The sequence below is a fragment of the Contarinia nasturtii genome, unplaced genomic scaffold, assembly GCF_009176525.2.
Source record: "Contarinia nasturtii isolate CC-2019 unplaced genomic scaffold, AAFC_CNas_1.1 Cnas_scaffold_414, whole genome shotgun sequence".
Classification (NCBI taxonomy): Eukaryota; Metazoa; Arthropoda; class Insecta; order Diptera; family Cecidomyiidae; genus Contarinia; species Contarinia nasturtii.
Window position 1 is genome coordinate 2,359,062 of NW_022197768.1, and position 18,674 is coordinate 2,377,735.

General features: G+C 32.9%; 2 protein-coding genes across 2 annotated transcripts; both read right to left on the reverse strand.

Moving 5' to 3' along the window:
• Positions 1–1,849: 1,849 nt before the first annotated feature.
• LOC116338766 (dolichol-phosphate mannosyltransferase subunit 3) lies at positions 1,850–2,586 on the reverse strand. Its single transcript, XM_031764219.1, has 2 exons — positions 2,271–2,586; positions 1,850–2,150 (listed from the first exon to the last, which is right to left on the reverse strand). Exons 1-2 carry the CDS (start codon positions 2,412–2,414, stop codon positions 2,022–2,024), a joined length of 273 nt encoding a protein of 90 aa, XP_031620079.1. The 5' UTR covers positions 2,415–2,586; the 3' UTR covers positions 1,850–2,021.
• Positions 2,587–2,990: 404 nt separating this feature from the next.
• On the reverse strand, positions 2,991–17,817 carry LOC116338499 (major royal jelly protein 1). Its single transcript, XM_031763812.1, has 7 exons — positions 17,652–17,817; positions 5,690–6,083; positions 5,346–5,605; positions 5,114–5,244; positions 4,770–4,956; positions 4,502–4,696; positions 2,991–4,407 (listed from the first exon to the last, which is right to left on the reverse strand). The coding sequence occupies exons 2-7, from the start codon at positions 5,942–5,944 to the stop codon at positions 3,723–3,725; spliced, it is 1,713 nt and encodes a 570-aa protein (XP_031619672.1). The 5' UTR covers positions 5,945–6,083; positions 17,652–17,817; the 3' UTR covers positions 2,991–3,722.
• Positions 17,818–18,674: the final 857 nt, after the last annotated feature.

Consider the following 18,674-nt stretch of genomic DNA (forward strand, 5'->3'; position numbering starts at 1 on the left):
ATTGTATTCTTCAAAACTTTCAAATTGACAGTTGAAATCTTCTTGCACACATATCGCATTTTCTTTTCCTGCGAAATGTAATTTACAAAATCATCCAACGTCAATATTGTGTGACACATGCATATCATCTTCGAAAGTCAGATTTTACGAAGAAAATAAGAAAAAAAAACAATTATGCAAAGTACTCGCCTGACGCACCATACAACCATTTGGCAGTAAAGTGAACCTGTCTGAAGGTATGTTTGCGAATGATTAATAAATATTAATAATAACGTTTTAAGTAAATACATTTACTTCGTATATATATCTTCTTTTTTTTTCATTTTTAACGGCCTAAGTGGAACAGAAGAAAAGAGAGTTTTGTACCAAAAACATTTCGCATTTGATTAGTCGTATAGGCGTACGTGCGTTCATATTGGTTCCTTTCTTCGTGGTCGCAAAAGTATTAAAAACATTGCATTGTAAAATATTTCGCTCATTTCTGAAGATATTACGTAGACTGATTTGGTTCGACGCAATGCAAATTACTCATTGGAAATTTATGTGTATCTTTTTTTGAAAACATTTGTGGAATAAAACGATACAACGGAAAAATGTGCTGACTAACAGATGAAATGGAATGAAAAACGTTATATGTGCACAACGCTAAGTTACAATTGTTTGGAAAATCCAATATGTCTATGTTTGATCAGTTTTTTACTTGTTTCAAATGAAACGCACACCCAAAAAGGCGAAAGAGAGACATTTTTACAGCAAACCGTATTTGTGACCTTGCTAATTTTTCTTCTTCAAAAAAGTCGCCTTTTATCATCCTCAAATCTTCGCATCGACTATTCACCGAGAAATCTAGAAATTATCACTCCTTTCAAAACCTTTAAATCGTTTTCAAAAGATGCCTGTGATTCAGGTGGATAACACCACCAAATTTAAAATCCAAATCGCACATTTTTCAAATTGTTTTATCTTCATTTTCCGGTTAAAATACAACAAACATTCGATTTTTACAACAAACGAAGTAAAAACATCAGAAATTGTCTATTCTCATCAAAATCCACCGAAGATCATTGTTCTTTATTCGTCAATTCAATTTAATACGTTTATGTATGTAATAATACATTTTACAAAACAATAAATCCAAATTGTTGACATGAACTCGATGATTGTTTGTACTACAAAATGCCCTAGGGCAAGATTATCTAGGTATTGCCGCCATGCATATTAAAGTGAATACGCAACTAAAGCGCTTTTTTTTATTACAGCCTGTGGATAAAAATCTGTGCATTTTATTTACTATTGTATATTCAAGGAAATTCCCAATTTGAATTTTACTTCTCTATCATTTGATTCAAGGTGGGGGACGCATCAATATAATTATGATGATATAAGTATTAACAAAAGAAATTATGGATCAAAATATGCGACAAAGCTCCAAAATTCACATTTTACTTCGTTCAAAGGGTTAAATTGGATTTCATTCCCATCGCACATATTCGCAATATAGATTTCAGATGGTGAGAAATGTTCATTCAGTTTTTATTGATTTCGTTTTCTTCAAACATTTTTTTTTCATCAATAATTGCAACGCTCATCCATATTGTCTGTTTGTTTGAAATTGAATTCCAAGAGTCTGGATATTTCAAGTTTCAATGCTTGATGTCTATATATGTATATTTGATTAAAAAATAATTGAAATAATTAGAATGCATTTTCCGCATTTACAGAGTGCTTTTTGCTCTCCTATCCAATGTACAAACCATTTCATTTGAGTTCGTAAAATACAGATGGCACTGGCATTCAGTCAGTGTGTTTATCTATTCTGTGTAATGTGAACGGATCATATACAAACACATTTTTATTGGTTGAAAAATATTTATTTACACAATTTATGAAAAAAAATGTCTCACTGAAGTGAATAGTTTATTGGATTCATTCGAATCCAACTGGAACATGTGAAAAAAGAACTGAATTATGGAATGATATTGAATGCCGAATATCAATACAAAAAGGCAAACAAAAATTAACTAAAACTTAAAACCTTTGGACGACAAATCGGCTTTTGCCTCTTCAATTTGTTTTTGGATTTCTTCGCCTGCTTCAGGACAGTCATTGAATGTGAAAACACGATACAAAAGCGTGTATGCTGAATATCCCTATAAATAGATGGAGAAAAAAAAATACAAATGACATTAAGCCGATTATCATAATAGTAAAAACTCTTTAATTTTATGAATATGTTGATGTTCTATCGAAAAATATGTTGCACTACTTACTCCAAACATTCCGATAAGATAAATCGGCAGAAATTTAATGTGGATCATCATTTCCTCGGAAAATTTTGGTTCACCGGTTAGCAAATAGACATATACTGCCAGGAATCCAATCAGTACGCCCAACCATTCCATCAATTTCGTCATTTTGAGTTGAAATCTATTTTATACGTTGTATCACAAATTTGATGGACTCGTTTAGCGATCGTGTTTAAATTCAAACTATAGATGAAAAATACAGCTAAATTTAATGAACAAATCCTTTGTTTACGTGTTCAGCCAATTTTCAATCGAATTATGGTGATCTTTTTACTCTGTCTGTCATATGATTTGACAGCTTGACAAATGTCTCTAATTTGAACATTCATACGGTTTAATTTCAAAATTATTCAATTCGATTGTTTTTCTTAAAATATTCAGTTCGTTTTTAGTTTTTTTTTTTTTTAATTTTGAAAGAAGAATTAAATAATTATTTAATTTTAAAATACTAAAATTGAATTCAATTTCTTTTAATTTCGATAGATTTTTGGCATCGATGAAAATTGAGATAATTGACTCACGACATCTTTGTGTCAAAAATGACAACACAATTTCCAATCAATTCATTTTTCAGGCAAATAAAAAACAACGAATTCCATGCACTGCTTGATATTTTAAAGAAAAATGCACCATTCAATATTGGTTGGTAACAAAATTTTTATTTTTATTTTTTTTATAGGCTACTCAACAGTTCCCTGTGTAATATTTGAAGCCTGTTTAAATTTGTAAATATAAATCGAAATAAAAATGTGTGTTAAAAGGCGTGCGATACAAAAACTCGTTTTAAATTCACTAATTTAATTCAAATACTGTCGATTTTGTTGTTATGTATTCTTGATTGCATTGATTGAATAGGTTGAACTGATTGAGTATTCGTAATATATTATAAATGCATACTTAAATAAATTACTAACATTTTAAATCGAAAACATCATATTCACTTGGACGTTAACACACTTATTGTCTAATAGTTGCATCAATTTTGAATTGGTTTAATCAGAAGCAGAAGAGAAGGGATAAGAAGCACTGTATGTATGGCATTTCATTCGACAGTTGAGTATTTCAATTTCATAAAATGGGATAAAATCGTTTGGTTCACCCAAAATGGAATGATTAAGTGAAAATAAAAGCTCGACTTTGCTTATGCATGAAAGAACGACGCGGTTGGCTGCGAAATATTTACACTTGAATACAACTTGTTTGCAATCGACTAAAGCCGTACTTTAAATAGTTGATTCATTCGCATCGTTCATTTTGCGGGAAGAAAGAAAGTGGTCAAAGTCGAAATTTTACTATGACTCACTCATATATGGAATCGACGATTTTCTTGTTTGCATTAATTTAATTCAAATTCTATTGGTTCTAAATGTTTGTCTTGAAGGAGTATTTCTCTGTTCCTGATTACATCAAATTGGTTTAATGAATGACCGTCGAATTAAATGCGATACTTTTTGCACGCCGTATGCTATTAAAATCGCTAAAGCTTGGATTCACTTTTGTTAGGAAATTGGGATTGTCAAGCAAACCATAGGTTTGACTGAGAATTGGTTGTGGTGTTCCATAACTTTGTGATGTCTTTTGAAATGCCGTATATGGTTGATGGGTTTGTTTCAGAAATATTTCTGGTGTTTCGCCGGTATTCAGAGCGGTAAATGGATTTTTCACCGCACGATTTATAACGCCGACCGGTTCGTATTGATACGGCTGTCGAATGCTATTGAAGAAATTGTCAACAAATGATGATTTAATGTCTGTGATTGGTTTCGGTGAGTATGGAGCATGTGTTATTTCCGTTTTATAGAGTAGCGGCGATGGTGGTGCTGTTGGATACAAACTTGAACCACCAAGTGAATAAGCTTGACTGCCAAAATTGTGGCCAAGCACATTTCCATGATTTCCATGATGCAAATGTTGTTGCTGCTGCAATGAATTGGTAGCACCACCAATACGCAATATCCGTGTATTAATATCATTTGTATTCACATTTTTCAAAAAGAAACGATGGAACCGCGATGAAAGTATATACACTGAACCTGGATCTTGTACTGGTGAACTCAAATCAGCAACGAATTGAAGTCGCTCTTTATCATATGACCATACTCTTTAAATTTGAAAAAAAGAGAAAGAAGAAGATTAATCATAAAAGATTAGTATTTACGTGAATTTGATTTGAATTCGGTTGTAGAAGAGCTTACTTTTGTTTATTGGTATTTGGATTCCATTCGGCTATAGCAGTTTCACTGAATGGACTGAAGAAAATCGAACCATCACGTGGACTTAGTGTCAAACCGATTCCTTGCGATGATTTTTTACCAACCAATCGAATTGGCAATTCAGCACCGAATGGCAATGGTCCAGCGCGTAATGCGCTTGTTTTAATTGAAAACAGTCTGCGACAATTGTTTCATTTGAAAATTAATGAAAAAAAGATTTTTTTTTATTCAAAAATAAAATTATTTCTACCTGTCAGTGGCCAACGGTTGGAAGTAAACAACACCAATGGTTGCATCAAATGCAATGCCTACAATGCCGTCCATCAGAGTGAATCGATAACCTAAAATGTTGGATTGTGCAAAATTTGGATCTGGAAACATGGCTGGATGCGATAATCGCCAAGTAAGATCACGACCGCTGTCATACACAACAATTGCTGCAATAAAACAATTTATTACATATTATAGACAGATATTTTGATTGTGATAAACAGCGACAGCTGATGTCACGTTTTGAATCAAATGTAAACGGTCTGATTATGATCGCTCATGCATGTGACAAAACGTTTAATAAATCACTTTCGCTTTACCAACCTGGTTCAACCGTATCTGTAATATAAACAAACACATCATCACAGTTATTCGATGGTTGTGATGTGGTTTCATCTATCACCATGTTGGTAAACAATGATTCACCACGAATTACTTCAGGTGGGAAATCAATTCTGTAATAAAAGAGAAAAGGAGAAAGAAAATAACATGGAAAAACGATTGCTGGTTACCATGTATGGAGGAAGGTTATTGTTTCGACGTAAAAAAAGCATACCGTCTAACAACTTGATCTGTATTTAAGTCGAACACCAAAATCTTTGGTGGACATGTTACTTCAAAATCTTCTAATGATCGTGACACACCAGCATCCAATGCCCATAATCGATTACATGAATCGATTCGCATCCGATAAACGGATACCAGTCCCAATTCACTGCAATTATATGCACGTTGGCCGGCCGTATGGAATGACCAATCTGGATACGCTTGCAAAACCGAAGAATCACCGACTATTTTTCTCGGTACGGTTGACACCTGCAAAAATACAATATAATTTATATCAAAACCAAAAAAAAATACCGTGTTTTAAATATCTTCTGTAAAGTTTGTCATTCTTACAGTAGCTGGAATGCCGCTAAATAGACGTGGTGTTGCAATAAAAATTCGATCATAATCAACAGCAATGCCGGTGGCGACCACAGATACCGGATTGTAATAGTCTTTATTGTCAGACGGCGCGTCCCACGGTAGATTATATGTTAGCACATTCCATTGTTTAACATCTTCTAATGGTGGTCCGCTTGCATGAATCTCTCCATTGATTGCTCGAGTCCAAAATAACACCAATAAATATATGTACGCAAAAGTCATCATAGAATTTTGAATATATGCTCGAATTGGTATGTTTTTTTTTCTCTTCCTCCTGCTATCTGGTGTCTTTTTTCACAACGGCTGAAAAAATGGACAAGTGCAATTATGGCACATTAATCTTGCGACGGTGTCAACTCTTTTCCTGCAAAAAAAAAAAAGAAACAAGAATTTTAACAAATCACCATTTATTGACTAACTGTATGCGTGGCTGCGTACGGTAATTCAAGGTTTTTTCTCATTGAATTTCCATTAAATTTTTGTAATGATTAATACGATTTCATATTTGAACAGCGGCCGCCAAAGTACGATTTTTTTCGTAAATAAAAGGTGGTATGTGAAAATCCGGCATACCTATAAATTCTTTATTTTGTTTAATCGACTATCGTTTACTAGATCTGTTTGTCATGTAATTTCACTTAATGCAACGTGTTTCGAACAGGAATAAATTTATGAAGATTGACAACAAGCCATACAAAAAAAATGTTGGATTTGTTTTTTGCTCCAATTTTATATGAATGGTTTCTGTTGCTCGTGACTTAATTCATAAACTGGTTTGGCTGTTGTGAAGATAAATAAAGACCAAAGCAGATTGATTTACATTTTGATATGCGAGCCGAGCATAAGTGTTTATTTTTAATACGCAGCGTAATTTCACTTTTTTCTTGAACCAAATTATACCAGTGCATTCCCCTTTTTTTTTGTTTTTGGTGAATGCATTATTAAGGAAAGGTTAACTTAAGTTCTCTCGGTTAACCGTACGATGAATGACATACAATTATCATTCTGATCACTTCGGCAAGAATATTTATGTTGTTATTTTTGTTTTTTTCACTTCGCGTGGTGTCCAGTTACGGTTTACTATCACTTTCGATAACGACATTGTGTGAAACCATGGACCGATACGACGTAAAAAAAAATTATTAAAAAAAATATTTCTAGTCTAGACGTGTTTACCTTTTGTATTCTATTTAGCAATGAACGAAATTTCTTTAAAAAAATTCGCACAATTATTGTTCACTTTGATTGGCATTGTTTTTCTTTGGAATGTTTTTTTCTACTCTCCCATAGGCCATAAAACGCGATTGTATCCGGTAATGTGTGTGTGTGTGGGTATTAATTAAGAAATTTTCTGAGAGCAGACTGTAATTTTGTCGAACGCTGAGCTGCACTCAGGCAGGCGTACAATATTGGCATTTATTGCAATTGAAGGGAAAATGCGCTTCACACAATTGCCCTTTCCAACAGCCAAAAAACTAGCAATACCATATGTTCGATGAGAAAATTGGCAGAAACAAAGAAAAGAAAAATCCGTTGCACTTTTTTTTTCATATGATGAAAATGAAACCAAATGGTTGGTGTTTTTTTTTGCGAAAAATACCGTACGACATTGACTTTTCAATCAACATTTGCGGTTTTGTTCTCACTTAATGCGGGAAAAGTGAGACGCTTCAAAATTGTGTTGTTGTTGTGCACGAAATCACCACACATAATAATGATATTTATACATACACAATCATTTCAATTTTACTTTAGACGGTTATTTTTCGTCTTCTTTCCTCATATGTGAACAATGAATATTTCGGCATTGCATAAGTTCTGCTTTGGCATCGTGCACGTTAATCGGCGTTCGGCTTTTGAATGAATGGCATGTATTATGTGCAAAACAATAAAAAAACAACAACAAAAAAAAAACAGAATTATCGATCGGCATGATTGTGGTGTATGCATTAATCCACGCCATATGCAGAAATCAAATTCAAATATTACACCGAAATTTTGCAAAATATTTCATTCACCAAATTGGCGAGAGAGAAACACGCCCCAAATATGGCATAATAAATGACGCCTAATAAACATTAAATCATCTAATGTTTACGCAGTCGGTGTGTGAAAAAGATAATAATACTCTTTTTGGGAACATTTCATTGTAGGTATGACTGAGAATTCCGCAATCTATAATGCCAAAATAATCGATAAAGTTTTCTTTTTCAATGAGCAGTCACGAAATAAAAACCACACCGCATATTATTCATAAAGATATGAAGATGTGAAAGAGATAATTGAAATAAAGCATAATTACGGCCACTTTTTTGATACTTTTATTTAATGCCATTTGAAATTTGACATCCAATTCATAATGTGGTCATTTGTTTTCTAATTCCAAAACAAAATGAGTATGATTGGTGGTTATATCACTGTGGCAATAAATATTAGCTCTGCTGGTGTGCGGTAATATTTCGTTGAATTTCAAGCCTAATAATCAAGTTCGTAATAAATGTATACATGAATAAAATGAAAGATTGAAATGGGAAAAAGCAAGATCTTCCTAATTCCGTTTTCCTCAAAATATAAATAACAATCGATCGTTGTTGAACAAATGCATTTCATATTGACGGCAAACATTTGAATTTAACCACGCTACTAACTTTTCTCTCTCATTTTTTCTTCTTGTTTTTTTTTTCAGTAATTCATAATTATTTATCGTGTGAATAATCATCAGATACTCCATTTAACTATTAAGTAATCGTCGTTAGTACAGAAACAATGTTCAACGGCACACAAAAATTTATATTTGAAGAGAAATAGAGAAATAAATAAAACGTAGGGAAAAATGTGCGAAAAATAAATACACACAACAAATGATAAATCGACAATTTTCAACGCCCTTAATCACTCTCAATTTCATTTAGCTTTCGCTCAAATACGCAGATGCACATCGCGAGTAACAGAAACCAAGACATCAACAACATCAACAGTTTTTTATAATTGCAAAGCAACATTAATGCACACACGCGCAACGTATCTTTTAAGCTGCAATCAAAACCAAATCTTCAAAAAAAAAAAAAAAAAATGAATATAAAAAACACTGTATACATTTATAGCTAACATATAAAAAAAATACGAAAAAAAATTTCATGGCGCTATGATATAGATGGCAAATGCAGACAAGATCACGAAATCAATGAGACAATAGTCGCAATTAAATGCTGCTCACTTAGCGGAATGAATAACGAGCAAAAATATGAGAAAGAAAAACCGTTAACTTGTACGTTTTTTTCGTTGTAATACACTGAGTTAGTTCCGTTCTTTTACAATCCAATTCGTTTGACCCGCATTTCCAAGACAGAGATATGAGGAAGACGATCCACCGAAAAAAAAAAACGCAAACAGATTGCACGAATGCATGCCAAATCACACCTATTTACTTCATAATGACAATACAATCATTATTTTGTTTTTTTTTTCTCTTTTTTTCATTTCTTCTGCATTTCATTCCATTGTTTCTTTGCTATGATTTCTTTCTCCGATTTTATTCAGTGTTTTTTGTCGATTTTTTTTTCTGCGGCGCTAACAATGAAATGAAACATCGCCACAATTATCATTACAACAATTACCATTATTACTATTAAATGTGCTCGATTATTGTATACATTTCCGTCTGGTGATCTGTATTCATCACTTAACGTGTGAAATGATTAACATTTTATGGTCACTTTTTTCTTCTCTTCTTTTGCGGCAGTGTCGTAACACAATCATTGATCAATTGCAAAAAAAATGCCAATCGACATTGATTTGACTGGACCGCAGTCTACGGTATACATGAGTGTTAACGAATCATGAACGAAAGAAATCACGATGCATGTGCACAATGTCATTTTCACTTTTACATTTAGTTGCCATTGCAATTCGCCCACGAATTCAATTTATTTAGACGAATGGATCAAAATTGGTGTTAAAATGTTTCTGAGTTTAGTTCATTTAGTCGTATCTACACCACGGAAAACGTATGATAATAAACTTACATTTTTTTATATACTGTATCAAGGGTATTTGTGCCTTGCTGTGTTACAGATCTTATGTTTATTTCTTTTTTTTGGGGAGCCATAGTGATTTTGTAAGAGATATGTATTTATTTTGATGTTTTTTATATATTTGATATAACAATTCTATACTGGACATGATTTGTAGCTGCATTTACCCATATGCCGCAAATGATCAATTAAATTTAGAGCCACAATAAATTAAACTGTTGCCAGGCAATTAATTACACGACAATGTGTTGTAATGTGTCTCATAGAAAAACAAACGATATTTCTTGTAGCTGATTGGATTCAGTCTGTATTAGAGCAGTGTGTACTGTGTATTGTACATAAATGGCGATTGGACAATATTGTTGGTTTTTGTGGTGTGTGTTTTAGTTTGTTATTTTCATTGAAAATCTGTACCATTTAATCAACGAATTGATTCAACTTTAGATAAGTTTCACTTTTAACAAATCTTCTGCAGATAAATATTTCATATTAAATATAATAAATTGCACTTTAATAATAGTTTTTGTTTTTCTTTAGAATGGAGAAACGAATTTTAAAAAAATACGACTAGGACGCCGACATTAATTGGCTGGTTCAGTTGAATTTTTGTATAAAAATTCCATTCAGTGAATAATTAAGTCGAAAATAGAGTTGTATGCATTAAATGATTAAGTTGTGACTACTTGCATGCTTACATTTTTTTGTTAATCATTAAATAAATAAAAAAATATGTTCGATAATAGGTGAAGCATGAATGTACGGGGTAAGCCTGAAATGAGGCAATTTCTTTTGAGATTTCCATAAACAACCATTCAATTCATATTGAAACAAGCGAATGAATTATTTTTTGTTTGTTGGTACGTTCGGTCTCTATTTTTTTGTGTGTTTCGTTTCTCCTCATCTTTTAATGATTAAATCGTGGATAATGCTGGAAAATAAGTTTGGACAATTGAATTAGAAACTTTCCCTTTTCGTTTATGCAGACCATAATGCATACAACCAATAGTTTTTGCAACAGTTTTTCTTTTACTCTCTGTCTCTAAACGTTCGTTTAAATAAAACGTTTGCAAATGTGAGGCGTGAATTGAGTGCTTGTATCTTTTTAAATAGATTGGCCGTTGCACATAGTTGATGTGTGTGTGTGTTTTTTTTTTATATGCAAATTGTAAGTTCCTTGGTCGATTTCTTGTACACGTCCAACTTCCTCATGACTTTTGACCACCATGCACATTGAAAATGCAAATTTTTTTCTAATTGCAAATTGCACGTTCGGTTTTTTTATTCATTCACAGAAAGACATCTTCAGAATGATTAGCTAATCGAGTTTAGCTCGTACAATCAATAAAATCGTTAAGTGCGTTTTTAAAGTGTGTTTTCTATCTCGTTTTTTGGCATCTATCTTTCACTTTGGCGAAAATGAAATGTCATATCAAGGTTTGGAATGAGTGATGGTCGTGCGCGCCCGACTATTAACTTGTGCATGCAACACGTTGCGCGGGTACACGTAATTCAATTACATATACGCTGCGCTCATACACATTGAATCATAATCACGATTGAAAATGCCCAGTCATTCAAATGATCATGTGAAATAGTAACGACAACAGACACCCCAGACAACGCAGCAAATCCCGTTCGCAATTCGAACTAAAACGTGCAACGTGTATCGTGCACAATAACAATGTTGCTAAAATGAATTCCGATAATTTACTACAACGAAGAAAAAAAATAAACCAAACTTAAAACAAAACAACGAAAACAATAACTAAAGCAACACCAACAGCAGCAGCCGTTCGAATATAAAAGAACCGTCGAATACTTTTACTTTTAAATAGTGTTTATTGATCGAGTTTTGGTTTTTATTTGCTCACATTTTTCCATAGAGTTCTTATTACTTGAATGTAACTTTTACCTATTACCGGCTGCTAAAGTCAAAACAACTCCGTGTGTGTGTCTCTCTCATAACGGTTTTTTTCTTCGTCTGCACGAACCTTATTGACGGTTTCCCTTTTAATTTGCACAGTGCAATTAAAACTAACGTAATGCCCTTTTTTATATAAAATGAACCTTCGGGTACATGATTTTGCTGGCCTGCTTCTTGTCTTGTTATGTCGAGCCGTAATAATAGTTTGTTGCCAAGCCAATGAAACAGAAAAAAATACCAACTCTAGTTCCGGATAACTTCAAGAAAAAAAAAAAAACAATCCAAGAGAACGGCGCTGGTGACTCGAATCGTACCTATATATTTTTCACATAAGTACTGTTCCTATATATATATATATAATTTTTGTCTCTTAATTTTCAAAATAGTTGCGCCAGTTATTGTCCACATTGCCAAGATTATATAATGTTTGACTGAGCATTTGAAGCAATTAATAATGAAATGCAATAACATTGTTTGGTCGCAAAAGGGAGTGATTGTTGCCACACATATAGTTTATTCATTTGAATGTTACAGTTTATTTCATACAATAAAATCGAGGTGCAAATCTAACATCGCACCATATAAATCACCGATTATCGTCACATTGAAAATAAAACAACAATAAACATGCTCACAACTCAAATATGTGGCTAATCCGTATGGGTGTGTGTGTATGTGGAAAAGAGAGAGAGAGAGAGAGAGAGAGAAAGCGCCTTCAACAATAAGAGTAGTGCCAAGCAATGCATACGTGGTACATATGTTCCTTGACCTTGGAAAGACAGCTCAACAAATGAGATAGACATGAATACTTGCTGAAAAATTAATCTGAGCCGACCAACATTACATAATTTAACATACCATTTGTTTTATACGTATGATTTAACATGATATTTCCGATTCGATGAATTAAAGCATTTGTTTCTCTTTTTTTTTTTTGTTGTGTGAGCCGATTTGATAATAATCGTCCGGTATATTTCTGTAATTCATCTAATAAAAACACGCAATGAACGAAATCGGAACAGGCCGATGATTAATAAGTCTTATTGTTGGTGGGTGCCGAAGTCATGCATTGAAGGCTTTTGAATTTGTATGGCATATTTTATATCTTTTAGTTTTGAATGCCACCATTCATTGCTTGATATTGGTACGGAAAAAGAAAACCGAAAGCAACCACAAGTCGGGAGTCAACGCCATCACTTCATTTTAATTTTTTTGCAAATCAAATTTTTATTGATCTGTGGGCCTTTTCTTTTTTTCGACGCTTTAAGACATTTTCATTTTTTCTCTTGATTAGCATAAGTCCACAATAATGGATCGCTCATCATTTGCAACAATGGAGACAACAGAAATATAATAAATACCTATGTGCTTCTATTTAACACTTTCCACTTGTGCCTCTTGTAAATCTCAAACTATGTGTCATAATTTATTTGGAATCGGAAGTGATTATTTCATTTTGTAGCTATAGAGGATTTTACAATCACTTTTTGAGGCTTGAAATTGTATTTGAAAGCATTGAATAGATATCACTTTGTTTATGTAATTCGTCAAATGACTCAGATCAATTTTGTTTTTTTTTTTTTGTGCGTACTTTCGTTCCTATAACATGAGTAATAGACAAGTTATTTAGAATAAATCAAATTTGTTACAAAATTAGCCTCTGGCAAAGCGTGTGATTTATTGGGCTCAATAAAAACTGGACGAACAAATGTTGCCTTGATATCAAGCTGTTTTTTTCTCTTCCTTCTGTCGGCTACAGTTCAAAAAGATACGGCATTTTTTTACGGATCAATGCATATTATCGGTTCATATCGAACTAGAATAACATTTTGCCAAATGCCTTTCATACAAGAGCAAATTCCAGTAAGATATATTGAGCGAGATATTGAATTGGTTGTAATGGTAATTATTCCGATACAAACAATTTACTTTCAACCGTTGAATTGGCCAAATCCTTTATTCCATTGCATTTGTTACAAAATCAAACGAATCCAGCATGAGCACTATATGCACTATAACAAATTCTACATGTAAATCATATGTTCTTTGCGTAGCATTATTACGCTTAGAGTAGATCACGTAATCCAGAGAATTCGAGATAGCACCGCCAGAGAGTGGCATAGCAAAGTGTTTCATAATTTCGTAAAATGGCGTAAAATATCCGATTATTGGGTATTACCATTCTAAAAATAAAACGATTTTAAATCGATAGTCAAATATTCAAAAGCCAAAAATCTTTCGACGCGCCACACAAACGACGATGTCGAATGAGATTCGACGAAATGCATAGTTTGTAACATTTAAACAATACTTTTAAATACCGATATAGTTCATATTCGTCATTTTTTTGAGATTTGCGTTTGAGAAAAATGTCATCACCATACCTTTTACAGCGATCGGAAAATGTTATCAAAAATGTATAAGGTCAGCCGAATATGTTTTATACACTCCGGACTCGATGTGAACCATTAAAAATGTCAAAAATTTTGCCAAATTTTCTTGTAAACATTTGAAAACTGTTTTGACTAGAATTTTTTTTTGAACGATTCGCATTCATATAAATAAAAATTCATTTTTATGGATAATTCGTTCGTCATTTCAAATTGTTGTGCATCGATTGAGCTGTGCTCAAATTGTCGGCAAAACTATGCATTTATTCTCACCGATTCGTTTGTGTTTGTCAAAATGTCACAATGTTAACAATGTGCAGAGAGATTCAAACGACTCAAGACCTTTATGCACCAATTGGCATTTAATAGAATAATAATGTTGCTGGTAAATTTCTCTTTAAACATTTTTCTTCTTCTTTTATTATTATGAATTCTTTAAACTAAAAAAATCGCCAAATGAAAGCGATTTCAGTGTCTATATCGGCGAATCAATGTTCAAACAAAACATTGTATTCGACTGTGAAATGGTACCATTAGGTGAATGCGTATCGTGCAATATGCGCTCTAGAATTATTTGTTTTGTCAAGTAACCACAGCTGTGTGTCGGTGAGTACTCATGAAAAATTGGCGATTTGATGTCGCAATGTTGTAAGTAGTGCGTGGAATTTTCAATGGTGGAATTGGTCATCAAATTCTTATAATTTTCCAATTATCATTAGAAAATTGATTCCGCATTGCATTAATAAACGCAACAAATTGAAACATTTCAACTATCAAATTACCCGGCAATTCCGATGGAATAAACATTTTCATGCATGCATTTTTATTAAACGATATTACCGCCGAATCCCATTATATTATATATGTGTATTATGATTATAGTATACACGATATTCCGAATCAATGGACAATTCATTATACATAATCGTTTTAAAATTTGTTCAAATTTGCTAGCGGGTGTGTTTGTGTGTGTTGTGTGTGCACATTTTCATTTTGCTTTGTATTATATTTTCGCGCCCGTTGTTCGTTCATATTAGATCAAATACGATTCGACGACCTTCTGGCCATCAATATGGTTTTCTTGAGAAATTTCTGTACTCTTTTGTTCATATTGTGTGCGCAATTCGATTTTGAGTTCATACAAAACGTGAACGTGCAAAAACGGTATGATCAATGCATTACAACAACGCACTTTACACCTAATGGCAAATGTCTTGTGCGAACTCAGATGATCGAATTTCAATGTCATCTGTCGATGAGTACGTGCCGATGAATCGTGCCCAATTAAATAACAAGATACAACCTAATCGAAAACCATCGAGATGTTTTCATTTATGGTGTGTATTTGTTCATAGTAGACTTGTTGTCACTTATGTGTGCTGCGTTTCATTTTATTTTTCGATATAGATTTTCACGGAAAGTCAATCATACATTTCACGAACTAAGATTGGTTCGTATTAGTCATATGAATTTGAAAATGTTGCTTTGTCCATAACATTTCAAGGTGAGTTGATCGGTTTGCCGACTTTGATTGGATAAACAAAACGTTAACAAAAGATCACATGCGATAAAGTCAATTGTGAACATTTCCATAGCATTTACCATAATCTAATTGGTTGTTTTGTTTATAAATAAAAATGTATGTCATATTAAAGAATCGATTTTGTTTATAATTTAGGCTCAAATTACTCAATAAGTATGGCTGTTGTTAGTGCAAAATGCATCCCGCGCTACGTATATGATATGAAAATTAAACATTTTATTCAAACTATTCTCAAATGTACGTAATACACGGATAATCGCTATGAAATAGAATTGACATTCGCTAAAAGCCAATGCGTTAGATCGTGCGCGTTCGTTAGTGTGTTTGGATTGCTGTTTTATTTTTCCTTCGCCCGGTCGATATAATTTAAATTAGTTTAAAATGGAAACGTTGGCAATTGGTTTACGTGCCGTGGCAAGAGACAAAATAGCATGGTAAATTTTTAATTTTCTGAATGTTTTCACATGAACATGCAAATGCACAACAAACATATTCAATTATTGTAAATTTACATCCACACAATTGCACTGTGGTCTGATCTCCGATTGATTTGAACGCGACCGAAACCAAAAGAACCACATCGTGATCCGGAGTGTTTCTCTTTTTTTCTATAGAATTTTAAGTAACTTTGCTGGTTGGCGTTTTGTGTTTTCTTTCTCTAATATGCTGTACATAATGTGTTAGGCCTGCTGTCACAAGGCTGTCCATTATCTGTTTTTTTTTTTAATACGTTTGTTTTGTTTGAAAATTTAAAAAAAAAAAAATTAACAAATTTACACAAATCAAAAAGTGAATTGTTGGGGCCATTAATTTGGGAAACTGGCGCGCACAACTCCGTAAATTATTTACATCGAAACGCGGCGTCCATTACATTTTTCTGTGTTTTTTTTTTTTTTCAAAATTGATTCGAATTTCGAAAGTAGCCATTTGTTTTTTGATAGCAACGAATACAAAGACATACACTCACAGAGATTTAACTGTGTAAGGATTGATCATTATTTCTTTATTTCTTTTGGCCTAATGATGCCAATCAATTCCATTCAACGTTCGAGAGAAGGATCGATTTTTTATTTAAAATTCGCAATATTTCAATGGTGCGTTATTTCAATGGTGCAGAGTTCGATAAACGTTGGACAATAACATCGACATGAGATATGCAACAAGAAAGCTGTAACATTACATTAAAACGAAAATAGAAGCAATAAAATAAACAGTTACGGAATACTTGTTGCATCTGCATCTCCATAAAATTCTTCTCATATTATAATTTTCACTTAACGCTCGCGTAACCGCGAAATTTCTTATGCAAAATGAATGAAAATTAAAACAAAAGCACAACACAAAACAAAGAAACAACGAAATAATAATGTTTAGCATTCAGGGGGCATGCTGCACACTGTCATTACCTCATCTCGATGTAAACGATTAAGTAATTTGACTCTGTCGATTTAATAAACAACCAAAAAAAAAACAACAAAACAAAAGCAAACAAACGAAATACAATTTTGCATTTATTTTAGAAGTGTCGATCTAAACGCATGCACCGCTTACAATCATAATACAAACACGATTGTTTCATTTATTACTGTCACCGTTGGTTCCAGTCAATGTTTCGTATTCAATTTGAAAATTCGATTTTATATCCACCGATTTAAAGAGAAAAAAACTGGTCCATTTCTTTTGTTTACCATTTTCACCATGATAAATTCCAACTTTCACTTTCGATCAGGTGACAGATGATTTTTTTTGATAAAAAAAAATATTTTGGTTTTTCTTTTCAGTATTGAATGTACACAAAAATGTGCCTCAATTAAAATCAAAAATAATAAATTTACTGCACGACAAATTTTTCAAGTTCGATATGAACAACGACAAAATTATTCTCAAGATTGTTTTTTTTTCCGTTTTTTTTGCCATTTGAGATTAAAAGAACGCACAAAACAATTCACACATTGTAAACATATATGAAACAATATTACTTGTCTAACGATGCAATGATTATAACCGTTGGATGAAATTTTTTTTTTTTTTATTAAATTACCTTTTTCTATGGAAACGAAGCACTTTGCACGAGATACACACAACCGAAACCGTATGCGTAGCAGAAAAACTAGAGCAAGTAGCAGAAAATTATATGATCCAACGAAAATGAAAAAAGAAAAACATAAGCGAGAAATAAAAACAAAAAGACGATGCGAACGATTCAAAAGCACTAAACCGACTGTTTCATGGAGAAAAGCATATCACAAATAATATACGGCATGATTGTTTATTTGGTCTCTCGGCTGTATTTTATACACAATGTACTTTTCGTATGCTGTCATATGCTAGTGTATTATGTCGATGTGTCTGTCTGTGAGCGCACCTTTCCTCATGCTCGTCGACTGGCATGGCATCGCATTTGATTTGGTCTACGCTATTTCAACAAGGTTTAATTCTTTTTCATTTCAACGCTCTTCGCCTTTTCGCCAAATCTTTTAAAATGCCAGTACCGCTGGTGCGGCTATGTGCAACTTTGCCATTTGTTTCTTATGTTCTGGTGCAAAAGATTACCTCATTTTTAAGTATAAGCATGTTACTGGCTCAATGGTTCAGCTAGTTTTTGTTTTAGAGCAATTAACGAGGTGAGGCACGAATTATTTTAGTGTGCAATGCAATATGAAAATATTTTTAGTGCGATCCTAATTTTGCCCAAATGCAGTTCAAATGAAACGAATGAATAAAAATGAAGAAAGAGAAAAAAAAAAAGTAAAAGTAACAGTGGCCAGACCACTTTCTAACAACTAGTTTGTATGTGTGTCGTGTGTGTCCTTTATTATTATGTCTCCAATTCAATAAAGTCTAACAACTACAGATAATTCACAACAAGTGATTTCAATATGCGCATCTTATTTCAAAACATATACACATATAAATAGCCGATGATAATGGATTATGTACGCACTCTGGCTATTTTCACGCTAGTCACACCAACAAAAACGTTAACATTTAAATATGAAACACACAATCATCATAATAAATGACTAATTACACCATGCGCATCAGTTACCGCCGTCTGCAGAAG

What these genes read in the sequence shown, in the direction of transcription:
- LOC116338766 (XM_031764219.1), bottom strand. Translation starts at nt 2,414, where the DNA reads ATGACGAAATTGATGGAATGGTTGGGCGTACTGATTGGATTCCTGGCA. An exon ending in ATCTTATCGGAATGTTTGGA is followed by an intron (nt 2,151 to 2,270) that starts GTAAGTAGTGCA and finishes ATCTATTTATAG; the next exon opens with GGATATTCAGCATACACGCT.
- LOC116338499 (XM_031763812.1), bottom strand. Translation starts at nt 5,944, where the DNA reads ATGATGACTTTTGCGTACATATATTTATTGGTGTTATTTTGGACTCGA. An exon ending in TTAGCGGCATTCCAGCTACT is followed by an intron (nt 5,606 to 5,689) that starts GTAAGAATGACA and finishes GTATTTTTGCAG; the next exon opens with GTGTCAACCGTACCGAGAAA. An exon ending in CCAAATACCAATAAACAAAA is followed by an intron (nt 4,408 to 4,501) that starts GTAAGCTCTTCT and finishes TCAAATTTAAAG; the next exon opens with AGTATGGTCATATGATAAAG.